The following is a 16956-nucleotide window of genomic DNA, read 5'->3' as shown; positions in this document are numbered from 1 at the left end:
GCTCTGTATCCTATTATCTTCATTTTATAAAGTAAACTGAGTGTGGGAGAAATAATACTAAAAATCATTAATAAAACAGTTAAAAGAATCAGCCATTTGCAATTAATGATTATTTTTCCACTCCATATTGATATTGGTCAGATCTCTATTGCTAGGGGGCTGCCAAAAAAGTTACAAATTAACAAATCCTTTAATAAAAAAAACAAGCATCTTATGAATATCTAATATTTTACAGGTAAAATTTTAATAAATTTTATTTATTTATTTATATTTTACAGGGATAGAGAGAGAATCAGAGAGAGGGATAGATAGGGACAGACAGACAGGAATGGAGAGAGATGAGAAGCATCAATCATTAGTTTTTGTTGCGACACCTTAGTTCATTGATTGCTTTCTCATATGTGCCTTGACCGCGGGCCTTCAGCAGACCGAGTAACCCCTTGCTCAAGCCAGCGACCCTGGGCCCAAGCTGGTGAGCTTTGCTCAAACCAGATGAGCCCACACTCAAGCTGGGGACCTTGGGGTCTCGAACCTGGGTCCTCCGCATCCCAGTCCAACGCTCTATCCACTGCGCCACCGCCTGGTCAGGCTACAGGTAAAATTTTAAAAGAAATTATTTACCAAACATAAGAGGTTAAAATCTTTACTATAAAGAATTCATACAAATTAATAAGATAAAATAATTCTAACATAAAAGACAGGGTCATATACTAGAATACAGGTACTAAGAAATTAATAAAATTTTGTAGAACTCTATCCACTGATGAAATAAAAATGCTGTTACTAAATTAGCATATATGGTATAGTTCCATTTCTATTTTTAAAAAGTTCCATCTAAAAATTTAATTATTTAAAAGTTGTATCTACATATAAATCAAAAAGATCTAGAAAGACAGAATGACAGCTTAAGGTTGAAGAAAATTTGGGTGTTTTAAAATATTTTTTCAACTTGTCTTTTTTTTTTTTTAATTTTTAAGCTGGAAACAGGGAGAGACAGTCAGACAGACCTCCCGCATGAGCCCGACCGGGATCCACCCGGCACGCCCACCAGGGGCTACGCTCTGCCCACCAGGGGGCGATGCTCTGCCCCTCCAGGGCATCGCTCTGCCGCGACCAGAGCCACTCTAACGCCTGGGGCAGAGGCCAAGGAGCCATCCCCAGCGCCCGGGCCATCTTTGCTCCAATGGAGCCTTGGCTGCGGGAGGGGAAGAGAGAGACAGAGAGGAAGGAGGGGGTGGGGGTGGAGAAGCAGATGGGCGCTTCTCCTATGTGCCCTGGCCGGGAATCGAACCCGGGTCCCCCGCACGCCAGGCCGACGCTCTACCGCTGAGCCAACCGGCCAGGGCCAATATATTTGTTTTTATAAAAATTTTATCCAAGGCCCTGGCCGGTTGGCTCAGTGGTAGAGCATTGGCCTGGTGTGCAGGAGTCCTGGGTTCGATTCCCGGCCAGGGCACACAGGAGAAGCGCCCATCTGCTTCTCCAACCCTCCCCCTCTCCTTCCTCTCGGTCTCTCTCTTCCCCTCCTGCAGCCAGGGCTCCACTGGAGCAGGGTTGGCCCAGGCACTGAGGATGGCTCTGTGGCCTCTGCCTCGGGCGCTGGAATGGCTCTGGTTGCAACGGAGCGATGCCCCAGATGGGCAGAGCATTGCCCCCCTGGTGGGCATGCCGGGTGGATCCCAGTTGGGCGCATGCGGGAGTCTGTCTGACTGCCTCCCCGTTTCCAACTTCAGAAAACTACAAATAAATAAATAAAAATTTTATCCAAAATTTTATTTTTTAATCAAAAAGAAAGTCAAATGCTACAGAGAAAAAAATAGCAATCAACCAGAACAAAGACTGTCTAAAACTCCTGTGTGTCCATTCTTCCTTCTGTTAGCATGCCACCTGATTTGTATTCTGTCATCCATAAGACCAGTGATGACAGCTGTACTCAAATCCATTTTCTCTGCAATCTGGGGACCCCATTGATTTCCATTCTCATATGAAATGCCTGCTAGGACACTGCCTTAATATTGTCCTCCCAGTTCACAAGCTAATAATAAAAAGGTATTTCTGTTTACCATCAATTACTACCACTATAATAGTAATCAAAACCTCTAATCTGACACTATTGCTTCCCCCACTCTCCCACACACCCCAGAAAGCCCTTCCTTTCTTATTCATGTTAGACTTTATGGAAACCCTTTAAACTCCCCAATGTTTTATCTACAAACCTTCCTAATGCACATCCATCTTGTTCACTTTCTTTACCTTCCCTCATGTTCTTTATTCCATGTAAGGCCCACTCCAATTTTTATATTTTAAATCTTATTCCCTCCCAACTTTCTCAGAAATCTTAATTATTTTATTAATTAAAATAAATTAATAAAATAATTTTATTTATTATGCTCTCTTCTGTTCATTCAAAACATTCTACCTATTTGATTCACCTTTCTAACATTGGGCCTCTCCCATATACACCTCACTCTTCACAGTTACTAATTTGAAAAAAATAGTCACTGACATTTATAGAAACAGAAGAAATGTAAAAAAAAAAAAAGAATTTTATTTTTAAAGTTTTAATTTATTGAGTATATATGACATATAACATTGTATAAATTTAAGGTGTACAACATGTTAATTTGATAAATTTATATTTTGTATTAAAAATTATTTTTGAAACACAAATTTTATCATGTTACCTCACAGTTACAGCTTACTTCTTGCAGTAGTAGTAAGGGCACAAGGGAAGTTCACACATATTCTCAAACATCTGCCCTTTCTGTAGTACTGGTGATTTTTTGGTACCTTCTAAAAAACAGACTTCAGATCCACATTCAAACTTTTTTTCTTATAATAAATGACTACAAAATAACAACTGGTATCATAGCTAATATTTAAAATCAACACAAACTTTAAAGATTAGACATATATTGGGATTTTTATTGATTTTAAAGCACTTGACTTTGAATATTCTAGTATAGGATTCACTCAATAAGTTTTTATTCATTAGGAAATAAAGGTCTGTAGTAAACCATCATAACTCCTCGTACCTGGTGTGTAAGTAAAACGTTGAGACTGGCTTTTTTTCCTCTTGCCATTGCAGAGATAAAAGTGCACCTGCACTGCAGCTGTAACTGCTGGGTTATGATATGGAGGAACTTCAAGGACAATGTGAGCCTAAGGAGCATGGAAAGCAAGATTGTGTTACACTCAGAACTAAAAATGACATCCACCTGCTAAACTCAGCACTACTCTTGAGTCTTATCTACCCTGGACCTTCCATGATAGATCATTATGCACACCAACTGATCATGACTAGAGATTTATTCTATGGCGACACCAGTCTATGGGTACTTTAAAGTAAACCACTAAAGGGACAACAGCTTTTTACTCACCCAATTTGGTTTCTAGTTATAGCAGAAATAAAAAGTCTTATATAACATACTGTGTAGTAAAATACTTTGTTCTACTGAATATTATAGGTTACTATACATTTTAACTGGAAGTCTATTCTAGTTTTTAATCAAGCTTATTATTTCCCAAATTATGTTATAGTTTAGATTTCTTATCTTAAATTTTATATTCAAAATGTTTTAATCAAAGAAAGTGAAGGGATTAACCAAAATCATATATACATAATACATACAGACAAACAACAGTGTAGCAATAGCCAAAGGAAAAAAAGGGGTGAAGGTAGGGGAGAGATGACAAAGCGGGGGAAATGCGGATGAAAAGAGACTTTGCATGGGGCATGGTGGGGCACGATATGGTATGTAGAGGGTGTTATACTCAAGTGGGACACTTAAAACCGTATCAATACAATAAATTAAAAATAAAAAAATTTAAAAATGTTCTAAATTGGCAATACACAAAATTTATATCCATATAGAAATAATTTTACACAAGCAAGGTGAAAACCTTTAGTTCCAAACCAATTTTCATCTTTAACCTAATTTCTCCCAGGTCTTTGGAGAGTACTGTGGAAAGTATTCCCACAGAAGTGCTCTCAGAGAAGATGCCATCACCATTCCAACCAGGAAGGAACCACAGCTTTGCGTTGAATCCTGAATGGCTTGACGCTGAGCAATAGTGTGTACTAAGTACACAAATCCCTGAGAGCTTGTCCTTTTAGTTTTTGCCCACTATATATGGTCTTTACTGAATTTGTTTGATTTCTTCACTTTATTTGAATTCAGAGAACCTAATTAATGATAACTTCACTAAGAAACTTTTCTAATAATTTTTATTTTGTGTGTGTGTGTGTGTGTGTGTGTGAGACAGAGGCAGAGAGAGACAGAGAGGGACAGACAGACAGGAAGCATCAATTCTTCATTGTGGCACTCTAGTTGTTCATTGATTGCTTTCTTATATGTGCCTTGATCGGGGGGCTACAGCAGACCAAGTGACCCTTTGCTCAAGCCAGCGACTTTGGGCTCAAGCTGGTGAGACTTGCTCAAACCAGATGAGCCCAAGCTCAAGCTGGTGATCTCAGGGCCTTGAACCTGGGTCCTCCACATCCCAGTCTGACGCTCTATCCACTGTGCCACTGCCTGACGATACCAATTGTATTTCCTAAAATTTAATTTTAATATCACAAAGTATCTATCTCACATCCAAATTTCTAAACATTTTATTTTTCTATTATTCAATAGATAAAAGACTTCTCATCTATACCACATGCAGCATTATCAAATTTTCTCATTAAACTTCTTAAATATTTCTAAAAAAAAATAAGGTAAATTTCTTACCCCTTGACATTTTTCCCTGATTATTTTTCCTTCTACCTCCCACTGAGGTCGTCCATCTGTTGAGAGAAACAATTTACAGTTAAAAGTAATTCAACTAGATAAGCAGAGAAGAAGAATAACTCTGCTGAGAGAATGGCTAAATGTTTATATCTCCATCAGAAAGTGAGTTCTAACTGTGAGGTGTTTTGTCCTTTCATTGACTGGATTTGGAAAAAAGATAAAAATTTTAAAAAAATAAAAAAATAAAAAGATAAAAGTAATTCAAGTCACAAAGCATATAAACAAAATCTAATGTATTTAATATCATATGTTTATTGGCAAAGAGAATCTGTTCCTCACTGGCTTCCATTATGAAAATAAAATGTGTACCCATGAGGGGAAAATAGGGAGAAAGATTTTGGGCTACCTGAGTCAGCAGGCCTCATAGATTCTATCAAGCGATATTTGACAATCCTGTGAGAGCACTTCCATCAAATGTAGCCAACTTCTGCTTTATGCCTTAAGTCCCTGGTCAGCAAACGGTAGCTCGCGAGCCACATGCGGCTCTTTGGCCCCTTGAGTGTGGCTCTTCCACAAAAATACCATGTGCGGGCGCTACCTCGATAAGGAATGTACCTACCTATATAGTTTAAGTTTAAAATTTTTGGCTCTCAAAAGAAATTTCAATCATTGTACTGTTGATATTTGGCTCTGTTGACTAATGAGCTTACTGACCACTGCCTTAAGTAATGGAAAATTCACTCTCTCACCAAGTAACTCATTTCATCTTCGGACAATAATTGCTGCTGGAAAGCTCTTTTTGATAGATTAAGTCTGACTCCTTACAATATCCAACCACCAGTCAAGGTACTACTCCTTACAGCCACCATCTAAAAACATTTTGAGTGCTTCTCTGGCAGACAAGATTTCAGATGTTGAAAAACATCTATGTTTGCCTGCGTCGCCTCTTAGGCTGGCTAGCACCCCTAATTCTGCATCTATCACTTACACAATAGTTTAGCTTTCTTGATCACTCTTCTTTTGAACATTCCTCCAGTGTGACCATCTTCCTCAAAATGCACCAGGTCCAGAACTGACTAGCCCCAGGTGAGAAATGACCTTGACTCAGCATTTTAGAGAGTAACTGAGGCTCATGATGACCTTATGTAAAGATGCTGTGACTGTTAATAAAAGTTGTTTGAGTTGCACCATGTTTTCATGTGTGGTCAGCAAGTGTCCCTCAGTCTGCCACATTTCCTACTGCCAAGCTCAAGCTCCCACACTATGCATTTATGCAGCTGGGGTTCCCCTAGCCCAACCCTTGTTACATTAATTTCTCCCTGCTAGACTTCACTTTCTTTTTTTTTTTTTTTTCTTCATGTTTTCATTTTTCTGAAGCTGGAAACGGGGAGAGACAGTCAGACAGACTCCCGCATGCGCCCGACCGGGATCCACCCGGCACGCCCACCAGGGGCGACGCTCTGCCCACTAGGGGGCGATGCTCTGCCCATCCTGGGCGTCGCCATATTGCGACCAGAGCCACTCTAGCGCCTGAGGCAGAGGCCACAGAGCCATCCCCAGCGCCCGGGCCATCTCTGCTCCAATGGAGCCTTGGCTGCGGGAGGGGAAGAGAGAGACAGAGAGGAAAGCGCGGCGGAGGGGTGGAGAAGCAAATGGGCGCTTCTCCTGTGTGCCCTGGCCGGGAATCGAACCCGGGTCCTCCACACGCTAGGCCGACGCTCTACCACTGAGCCAACCGGCCAAGGCCTAGACTTCACTTTCTTGGATCCCTTGGCTTGTCAAGATCTTTTTTAGGTACTGATGATCTTCTAAAATAGGTTTCCAGGCTTTCCAGATTTGTGTCACCTGAAGAGCTAGCCAGTATATTTTCTCCCTTTATCCCAAGTGAATTGTTTACCTGGGGAGAACCTCATCTGCTACTGAAGCTCTCACTCCAGTTTGATTAATTCTTTTCATGTCATGGGCTTTCACCCAGTGACTAACCTATACAAATATCTTCATAGTCAGCATTACTTCATTTGGTCCATGAAAATATTAGGAGACTCAAATCAAATGCCTTCCAGACTGTGATTATCATTTTGCAGTCCAGTCACTAAGTAATGGCTACCCTTATGCATAAGAGACACTATAGACCAAGGGTCCCCAAACTTTTTACACAAGGGGCCAGTTCACTGTCCCTCAGACTGTTGGAGGGCTGGACTATAAAAAAAACTATGAGCAAATCCCTATGCACACTGCACATATCTTATTTTAAAGTAAAAAAACAAAACGGGAATAAAATATTTAAAATAAAGAACAAGTAAATTTAAATCAACAAACTGACCAGTATTTCAATGGGAACTATGCTCCTCTCACTGACCACCAATGAAAGAGGTGTCCCTTCCAGAAGTGTGGCGGGGGACGGATAAATGGCCTCAGGGGGCCGCATACGGCCCGCGGGCCATAGTTTGGGGACCCCTGCTATAGACAAACCCTATGCCTACTTAGAATTACAGCTCAGTTCAGCAGTCATTTGCTGCATCCCCTATACCAGGCACTTTGGGTTACTGAGATAATGGATACAGGATATCCTGCCTTCAGTCTGTGGATGAAAGGCAAATACAAACAGTTCATTATAATGAAATGTGGTAGTTACACTGATAAAAGTGCATTCTGGAAGTACCAGAAGTATAATGGTCAGGGACCTTTTCCTAGTTTTGGGATGGAGGTATGAGACAAGAAAGGCTGAGGAGCCCTTGAACTAAGGCTTAAATATAAGGTGGAACTTAGATGATGAGGGTGGAAGGGCAGTCTAGGCCTAAGATACAGCATGAGCAAATAGGCAAGATGACAAAAACCACATGATATAGGGAACCATAAACAGCTGTATTGGTGGAGTATAAAGTATGAGGTAGGGAGCAATAAGAAATAAGGCTGGAAAGATAGGCAACATTAAGAAACCTAAAAAATGAAGAGATCACTGAAGGTGCTTTCAGAATGGGAGTTCCATGTTTAGAACTGCAATCTCATCTGAAGCCAGTTAACTGCCACATGATTCAATTTAAATCAAAGACTCTTAAAAGCTCTGGGTTAAATATAATGAATTCTGCAATAAAACTGCTTTATATATATGTATTTATTATATTCAGATATAAATAAAATTTTATAACAGAAAGGGATAGCTTTGAAATACTATCTTTCCTCATACTTCTTGTTTTGCTTAAAATATGGCCTCTGTAGAAAGACAGTCATTGACAATTTGATATAAACAGCTTGCGATTCTGTCACTATCACTTTACTCTTACTTCATAGCACTTTTATCTGAAATTATCTTGTTCACCTATTTATGTTTATTGTCTGCACACCCCCTAGAACGTAGGCTCTATCAAAGCAAGCAACCTGAAGTCTTTACTTACCTAGACTAGTGTCTTCCACATAGCAGCTGCTTTATATATAATTCATGAATTAATAACTTGTGAAACGAAACTGGTATTTCTTTAAGATATGCAGGTATTGGTTAGGGTTGAAGGGTTAGAAGAAGTGAATTTTAAGGGAGAAGAAGACAGCTGGAAACATTTTTTCCAGTCCAAGAATAAGGAGGCCTGGATATTAATGTAGTTGAGGAACCCAGTGAGAGAAAACTGGTTTGTAAAGTCTGACATGTTTTCCTGTTTTAAGTATCAGTGGGGCATAAGTACCAATACTAAGTGAGTACTTTTAAGCACAGGTTAGAAATTTATTTAGGATAAAAAATATGGCTAAAGATAGAGATTTGGTGGCTGATAAAATTTACCAGAACAGGCCCTGGCTGGTTGGCTCAGCGGTAGAGCGTCGGCCTGGCGTGCGGGGGACTCGGGTTCGATTCCTGGCCAGGGCACATAGGAGAAGCGCCCATTTGCTTCTCCATCCCCCCGCTCCTTCCTCTCTGTCTCTCTCTTCCCCTCCCGCAGCCAAGGCTCCATTGGAGCAAAGATGGCCCGGGCGCTGGGGATGGCTCCTTGGCCTCTGCCCCAGGCGCTAGAGTGGCTCTGGTCGCGGCAGAGCGACGCCCTGGAGGGGCAGAGCATTGCTCCCTGGTGGGCAGAGCATCGCCCCTGGTGGGCGTACCGGGTGGATCCCGGTCGGGTGCATGCGGGAGTCTGTCTGACTGTCTCTCCCTGTTTCCAGCTTCAGAAAAATACAAAAAACAACAACAAAAACAACAACAAAAAAACACACAAAAATTTACCAGAACAAAGGACTATAATGAAAGCTGAATATAGAACCTTGAAAAACATCTATATTTAAGTGCCAGAAAGATTGATACAAAAAGATGAGTAAGGCCTGACCAGGTGATGGCGCAGTGGATAGAGCGTCGGACTGGGATGCTGAGGAACCAGGTTCAAGACCCCGAAGTCACCAGCTTGAGCGCGGGCTCATCTGGTTCGAGCAAGGGCTCACTAGCTTGGATCTAAGGTCGCCGGCTCCAGCAAGGGGTTACTCGGCTTGCTGAAGGCCCACGGTCAAGGCACATATGAGAAAGCAGTCAATGAACAACAAAGGTGTCTCAACGCGCAATGAAAAACCTAATGATTGATGCTTCTCATCTCTCCGTTCCTGTCTGTCTGTCCCTGTCTATCCCTCTCTTTGACTCTGTTAAAAAAAAAAAAAAAAAGAGTAGGAATAGTTGAAGATGTGCTGAAAACCAAATAAGTACAATTATTTAAAAGCCAAAAAAGAAAAGGATGTTATGAAGAGGAGTGGATAGCTGACTGTCAAATTTTTAGGAAGTTATGATTTCAATACAGTAAGAGACAAAAGACTGAAAAGTAAGTAGCAGGCGATTACTTTTTTGAGAGGTTGGATGATAAATGAAAGAGAAATAAAACCACAGCTTATGAGGATGACAGAGTCAAAGGAAAGGGAATGTTTAGGATGAGAAGACTTGCACATATTTAAATTTCAAGAAAAAGGATTCAGTGGAAAAAGAGGTACTTCAAATTACACGAGACATACTATGAGGTGATGAATAGCCTCAAACACTTAATTTTAAAAAAGATGAAAGGATAAAAAATGACTAAAAATTTAGATTAATAAAAAAATTAAGCTCCCAAAAGTTGAAAAAAAAATACAGAAATGAGAGAAACAAAACAAAGTCACAACCAGAAGTATCAATAAAGACAAGTACTCTGGGCCCTGGCTGGTTGGCTCAGTGGTCGAGTGTCGGCCTGGCGTGCAGGAGTCCTGGGTTCGATTCCCAGCCAGGGCACATGGGAGAAGCGCCCATCTGCTTCTCCACCCCTCCTGCAGCCAAGGCTCCATTGAAGCAAAGTTGGCCTGGGCGCTGAGGATGGCCTCTGCCTCAGGCACTAGAATGGCTCTGATGCAATAGAGCAATGCCCCAGATGGGCAGAGCATCGCCCCCTGGTGGGCATGCTGGGTGGATCCCGGTCGGGCGCATGTGGGAGTCTGTCTGACTGCCTCCCCATTTCCAACTTTAGGAAAATACAAAAAAAAAAAAGACAAGTACTCTGGAAAAACTGATTTAAAAAAGAGATGATACAAGCCCTGGCCGGTTGGCTCAGTGGTAGAGCATTGGCCTGGCGTGCAGGAGTCCCGGGTTTGATTCCCGGCCAGGGCACACAGGAGAAGTGCCCATCTGCTTCTCTACCCTTCCCCCTCTCCTTCTTCTCTGTTTCTCTCTTCCCCTCCCGCAGCCAGGACTCCATTGGAGCAAAGTTGGCCCAGGCGCTGAGGATGGCTCTATGGCCTCTGCCTCAGGTGCTAGAATGGCTCTGGTTGCAACAGAGTGGCGCCCCAGATGGGCAGAGCATCGCCCCCTGGTGGGCATGCTGGGTGGATCCCGGTCGGGCGCATGCGGGAGTCTGCCTGACTGCCTCCCCGTTTCCAACTTCAGAAAAATAAAAATAAAAATAAATAAAATTAAAACTTTCCTTACTCAAAATTTTAAAAAAAAGATGATACAAATAATAATATGAATTATTTTTAAAGGCATAAAGATGCAAGTAGTGAATTTTACAAGCAAATCAATCTCAATAAATTAGAAAACTCAGGTGAAATAAATAAAATACAGATATAAAATAGTAAACAAAATGTATTGGTCTCTGCTTCCAGTTCCTAGCACAGAGGCTCCTAAAACCCTTGTAATTTCCTAATAAAAGCACTAGAAGCATCTTTTGTTTTAATATTTGGTTTCTGACACAAGGTCCTAATAAATCCCTTGGAATTTCCTATTATCAAACAAGTGTCTTGCTTGACCTGTGGTGGCACAGTAGACAGTACTGACCCAGGACACAGTTTGAAACCCAAGGCTGCAGGCTTGAGTGTGGGCACAGGCTCATTGGCTTGAGTGAGGGTGGCCAGCTCAAGTGCAGGATCATGACATGCATAGTCAAGGCAATCAATGGACAACTAAAGTGAAACAACTACCAGTTGATGCTTCTCACTCTCCTGCCTCTTTCTTTCTCTCTCCTTCACTCTCAAAAAAAAAAAAATCCCCACAAAAAACAAGCGTCTTTGTTTCAAGGAGGTGACCCTGGGTGGGTTTCTGGAGGCAGGCCGGTCACTAGAAAGACCAAACTATCATAATTGGAAGCTTTGCACTTTCAGTCCCAGGCCCCACGTTTTATTGATTGCTTTCTCATATGTGCCTTGACCGCGGGCCTTCAGCAGACCGAGTAACCCCTTGCTCGAGCCAGCGACCCTGGGTCCAAGTTGGTGAACTTTTGCTCAAATTAGATGAACCCGCGCTCAAGCTGGCGACCTTGGGGTCTCGAACCTGGATCCTTTGCATCCCAGTCCGACGCTCTATCCACTGCGCCACCGCCCGGTCAGGCAGTTCTTTTATTTTTAGCATTTTTTTTTTCTTTAAGACTTTATTCAGTTTTAGAGAGACAGAGAGAGAAGTAGGAGGAGGAGCAGGAAGCATCAACTTCCATAGGTGCCTTGACCAGGAAAGCCCAGGGCTTTGAACTGGCAACTTTAGCATTCCAGGTCAATACTTGATCCACTGTGCCACCACAGTTCAGGTTGTTCTATTATTCTTATAAGAATGATATTTTTTAGGCCCTGGCCGGTTGGCTCAGCGGTAGAGCGTCGGCCTAGCGTGCGGAGGACCCGGGTTCGATTCCCGGCCAGGGCACACAGGAGAAGCGCCCATTTGCTTCTCCACCCCTCCGCCGCACTTTCCTCTCTGTCTCTCTCTTCCCCTCCCGCAGCCAAGGCTCCATTGGAGCAAAGATGGCCCGGGCGCTGGGGATGGCTCCTTGGCCTCTGCCTCAGGCGCTAGAGTGGCTCTGGTCGCAACATGGCGACGCCCAGGATGGGCAGAGCATCGCTCCCTGGTGGGCAGAGCATCGCCCCATGGTGGGCGTGCCGGGTGGATCCCGGTCGGGCGCATGCGGGAGTCTGTCTGACTGTCTCTCCCCGTTTCCAGCTTCAGAAAAATGAAAAAAAAAAAAAAAAAGAATGATATTTTTTAAAATTTATTTATTCATTTTAGAGAGGAGAGGTAGAGACGGGGGGGGGGGCAACAGAGAGAGAAGGGGGTAGGAGCTGGAAGCATCAACTCCCATATGTGCCTTGACTAGGCAAGCCCAGGGTTTCGAACCGGCAACCTCAGCATTTCCAGGTCAATGCTTTATCCACTGCGCCACCACAGGTCAGGCCTATAAGAATGGTATTTTATTCCACTTTTTTAAATGCTTAAAATATATGAGGAAGAAAATAATTAGAAAAATGTTTTAAATATGCTCAAGAGGGCTAAAATAAAACACTCTAATAGACATACAATTCTTCTTCTCCTTTTTTTTTCCTACAGAGAAACAGAGAGAGTCAGAGAGAGGGATAGACAGGGACAGACAGACAGGAACAGAGAGAGATGAGAAGCATTAATCATCAGTTTTTTGTTGTGACATCTTAGTTGTTCATTGATTGCTTTCTCATATGTGCCTTGACTGTGGGCCTTCAGCAGACTGAGTAACCCCTTGCTCGAGCCAGCGACTTTGGGTCCAAGCTGGTGAGCTTTGCTCAAACCCGATGAGCCCATGCTCAAGCTGGCGACCTTGGGGTCTCAAACCTGGGTCCTCCGCATCCCAGTCCGACACTCCATCTACTGCGCCACCGCCTGGTCAGGCAATTCTTCTCCTTTTTTAAAAATTAAGATATAATTCAATTGTGCACCTAAAACCTGTATAATTTTATTAACTAGTGTCATGCTTCAATAAGTACAATTAAAGATATAATTCATATAATTATACATAAAATTCACCCTTTTAAAGTATACAATTCAGAGGTTTTTACATTCATAGAACTCGATAACCATTACTACTATCTAAATTGCAGAAACCCCATGCTCATTAGTAGTCACTCCTCATTGACACCTCCCTCTAACCTCTTAAAATCACTAATTTAATTTCTAATCTCTATAAATTGCTGATCCTGGACATTCTGTGCTGGCTTCTTTCACTAAGCACAATGTTTCCAAGGTTTATGCATGTTGTAGCATGAATAATAACTTAATTGCTTTTATTGGCTGAATAATATCCCATTATTGTATTAATATACCACACATTTTGTTTATCCATTTACTAGCTGATAAGCACTTGGGTTGTTTCCATTTTTTGGCTATTATGAATAATGCTGCTATAAGCATTTGTGTCCAAGTTTCTGTGTAACATATGTTTCCAATTCTCTTGAGTATATATATACCTAGGAGTAAAACTACTAGACCATTCTACTTTTGAGACATCCTTAATGAAGACTTAACATTTATATGAAAATGTAGTATATGTTTGACTTACAATAAAATCTGCATAAATGATACCTGTAGCTTTATAAAAATTATTTTGTGTTTAATGTCAGTGAAACATCTGAATAATTCATTTTATCCTTTTGCCCCTCCGTTTGAGGTCAGTCAACTCAAATCTTATATTATGTACCTTGTCCTTTTTCAAGAAAAATGATTTTCGATTCTGGAAGTATATTAGATCCCGTCACAATCATTTCATGGCCTCCATTTACGGAACAACTGTTGATACTGTACTTCTCAATATGAGGAAGTTCTTGAGCAGACCGCTGGGCTGTTTTTATTTTTTAAGAGTTAAGAAGAAATAAAATATTAGTGTACAATTTTTCATATATAAATGACTAATTTAAGCTCTAAAATGAAAATAAAGAGAAGCCAACTCTGTCTGGTCTTTTTCAATTCAAGACAATGGTAACAATATCCACCAAAATAACTACACTATTTAGAAAATAAAACAGATTCATTAGATTCATGTGATTTCTAAATTATTTTCTTAGACTACAACTGTAAAGAAACCAACTAATAAAAATTATTTAATACCTTCGTAATGACTTCAACACATTCACCTCATCCAACTTTTCTTTTTAGCTTGTCTTTAATACATTTCTTCCTACAACTGTTAAAATTGACAAATCTAGCCTGACCTATGGTGGCGTAGTGGATCAAGTGTCGACCTGGAAACACTGAGGTTGCCAGTTCGAAACCCTGGAGCTGCCTGGTCAAGGCACATATGGGAGTTGTTTCCTGTTCCTCCCCCCTTCTCTCTCTCTCTCTCCTCTCTAAAATAAATAAATAATATTAAAAAAAAATTGACAAATCTAATATAAAAGATAAATTAAATCCAAAGATGTGTAATTATGTTGCATACAATTAAAAGACGACAAATTAAAAAAAAAATAAGTTTCTAAAGGACAAACACAAGAGTAACCCTTTCAATCAAGAAAACATCTAGGTGCCTGACCAGTGGTGGTGCAATGGATGGAGTGTCAACCTGGGACACTGATGTCCCAGGTTTGAAGCCCTGAGGTAACCTGCTTGAGCACAGGCTCATCCAACTTGAGCATGGGGTCTTCAGCTTGAGCACAGAATCATCAACATGATCCCATGGTCTCTGGCTTGAACCCAAAAGTTGCTAGCTTGAAGCCCAATGTTGCTGGCTTGAGCAAGGGGGTCACTGGCTTGGACTGAGCCCCCAGGGTCAAAGCACATATGAGAAGCAATCAATGAACAACTAAAGTGATACAACTATAAATTGATGCTTGTCATCTACCTCCCTTCCTACCCCCCCAAATATCTAAATCATCGCTGTGATATCAAAATTTCACTTTGAATAATTTCTAAACTGAAATTAACTAAAGCATACAAGAAGTACATATCTCGCCTGACCAGGCAGTGGCGCAGTGGAAAGAGCGTCGGACTGGGATGAAGAGGACCCAGGTTCGAGACCCCGAGGTCGCCAGCTTGAGTGCGGGCTCATCTGGTTTGAGCAAAAAGCCCACCAGCTTGGACCCAAGGTTGCTGGCTCCAACAAGGGGCTGCTCAGTCTGCTGAAGGCCCGCGGTGAAGGCACATATGAGAAAGTAATCAATGAACAACTAAGGTGTTGCAACGCGCAACGAAAAACTAATGATTGATGCTTCTCATCTCTCCGTTCCTGTCTGTCTTGTCCCTGTCTATACCTCTCTCTGACTCTCTCTGTCTCTGTAAAAAAAAAGAAAAAAAAATTAAAAGAAGTACATATTTCAATAGTGAATTTTAAGAAAATAAATAAAATATCTCTATAGTGTACTAACACTTTTTATTTCCAGGGTACGTGAACAAGTTTTTCTTAATACCTTAGAATCGTTATTTAAATGAACAATTTTATTTATAAACAGTGACTGTGGTGCCACCTTTCTCTGATACTGACTGATTCTAAGTAACTATATTTTCTGGAGGTCCTATATTTTGCTTTCCTTCCTTCCCTCCTCAACTAAAAAATATTGTATATATGTATAAACAAAAAACAAGAAAAGAAATCCAAAAAACAGTTAGTGAGTATCTTGGCCAAGTTAGTGACTATATTGGCCAAATGATATTATAAAAGTTTTTTTTTTTTTTTACTACAGAGAGAGAGAGTCAGAGAAAGAGATAAATAGGGACAGACAGACAGGAATGGAGAGAGATGAGAAGCATCCATCATTAGTTTTTCATTGCGACACCTTAGTTGTTCATTGATTGCTTTCTCATATGTGCCTTGACCACGGGCCTTCAGCAGACCGAGTAACCCCTTGCTTGAGCCAGCGACACCTTGGGTCCAAGCTGGTGAGCTTTTTGCTCAAGCCAGATGAGCCCGCGCTCAAGCTGGCGATCTCAGGGTCTCGAACCTGGGTCTCCTGCATCCCAGTCCGACGCTCTATCCACTGTGCCACCCCTGGTCAGGCGCAATATAAAAGATTTTAATACTATTCTTTGTACCATTCTGCATTTCTATATTATCAACAATAATCACCTATTAATTTGAAAAATTTAAAGAAAATTAGAAAATCACTTCAAAGAAACTTCATCTCAAATATTCTACTCTTATGAACTTATTTAAATTAGTATTTTCCTAAATATATGTGCTTATCTAGACACAGAATATTCTGGCAGAAAAATAAGTTGCAGGTAATGATAGTTGCTTTTAAGAATTAGTTTAGCTAAAAAAAAAAAAAAAAAAAAAAAAGCAAGCCTGACCAAGCGGTGGCGCAGTGGATAGAGCATCAGACTGGGATGCGGAGGACCCAGGTTCAAGACCCTGAGATCACCAGCTTGAGCGCGGGTTCATCTGGCTTAAGCAAAAATAATTAGTTTAGCTTGACCAGGCAATAGCACAGTGAATAGAGCGTCAGAATGGGACGCAGAGGACCCAGGTTCAAAACCCTGAGGTCATTGGCTTGAGCGTGGGCTCATTCAGCCTGAGCACGGGCTCACCATCTTGAGAACGGCAGGGTCGCTGGCTTGAGCATGGGATTATAGACATGACCCCATGGTCCCTGGCTTGAGCCCAAAGGTCGCTGGCCTGAGCAAGGGCTCACTTGCTCTGCTGCAGCCCCCTGATCAAGGCACATATGAGAAAGCAATCACTGAACAACTAAGGAGACTAAGGAGCCACAATGAAGAATTGATGCTTCTCATCTCTCTCCCTTCCTGTCTGTCCCTCTCTCTGACTCTCTCTTTCTGTCTCTGTCAAAAAAAAAGAAAAGAAAAGAAAAAAGAACTAGTTGACTTTGACATTTGCTTTTCTAGCCTGACCAGGCAGTGGTGCAGTGGACAGAGAGCATTGGCCTGGGACACAGAGGACCCAGGTTCAGAACCCGAGGTTGCTGGCTTGAGCACAGGGTCATCCAGCTTGAGCAAGGATGGGGTCACTGGTTTGAGCAAGGGGTCACTTGCTCTGCTGGAGCTCCCCAGTCAAGG

General features: G+C 41.6%; 1 protein-coding gene across 5 annotated transcripts in view; it reads right to left on the bottom strand.

Annotated features, from left to right (window-relative positions):
* Positions 1-16956, bottom strand: part of NFATC3 (nuclear factor of activated T cells 3) — a 126774-nt gene that overhangs the window by 37664 nt on the left and 72154 nt on the right. For all 5 annotated transcript variants that reach the window (XM_066243486.1, XM_066243485.1, XM_066243487.1 and 2 more), the window contains exons 6-8: positions 13652-13792; positions 4734-4789; positions 3036-3162 (exon numbers count right to left, since the gene is read on the bottom strand). In XM_066243486.1, the coding sequence (XP_066099583.1) occupies positions 3036-3162; positions 4734-4789; positions 13652-13792 (324 nt within the window). The remainder of the gene's footprint in view (positions 1-3035; positions 3163-4733; positions 4790-13651; positions 13793-16956) is intronic.

Source organism: Saccopteryx bilineata, chromosome 9, assembly GCF_036850765.1.
Source record: "Saccopteryx bilineata isolate mSacBil1 chromosome 9, mSacBil1_pri_phased_curated, whole genome shotgun sequence".
Lineage (NCBI taxonomy): Eukaryota > Metazoa > Chordata > Mammalia > Chiroptera > Emballonuridae > Saccopteryx > Saccopteryx bilineata.
Note: the sequence above shows the minus strand (reverse complement) of the source record. Positions and strands in the feature narration are given on the sequence as shown.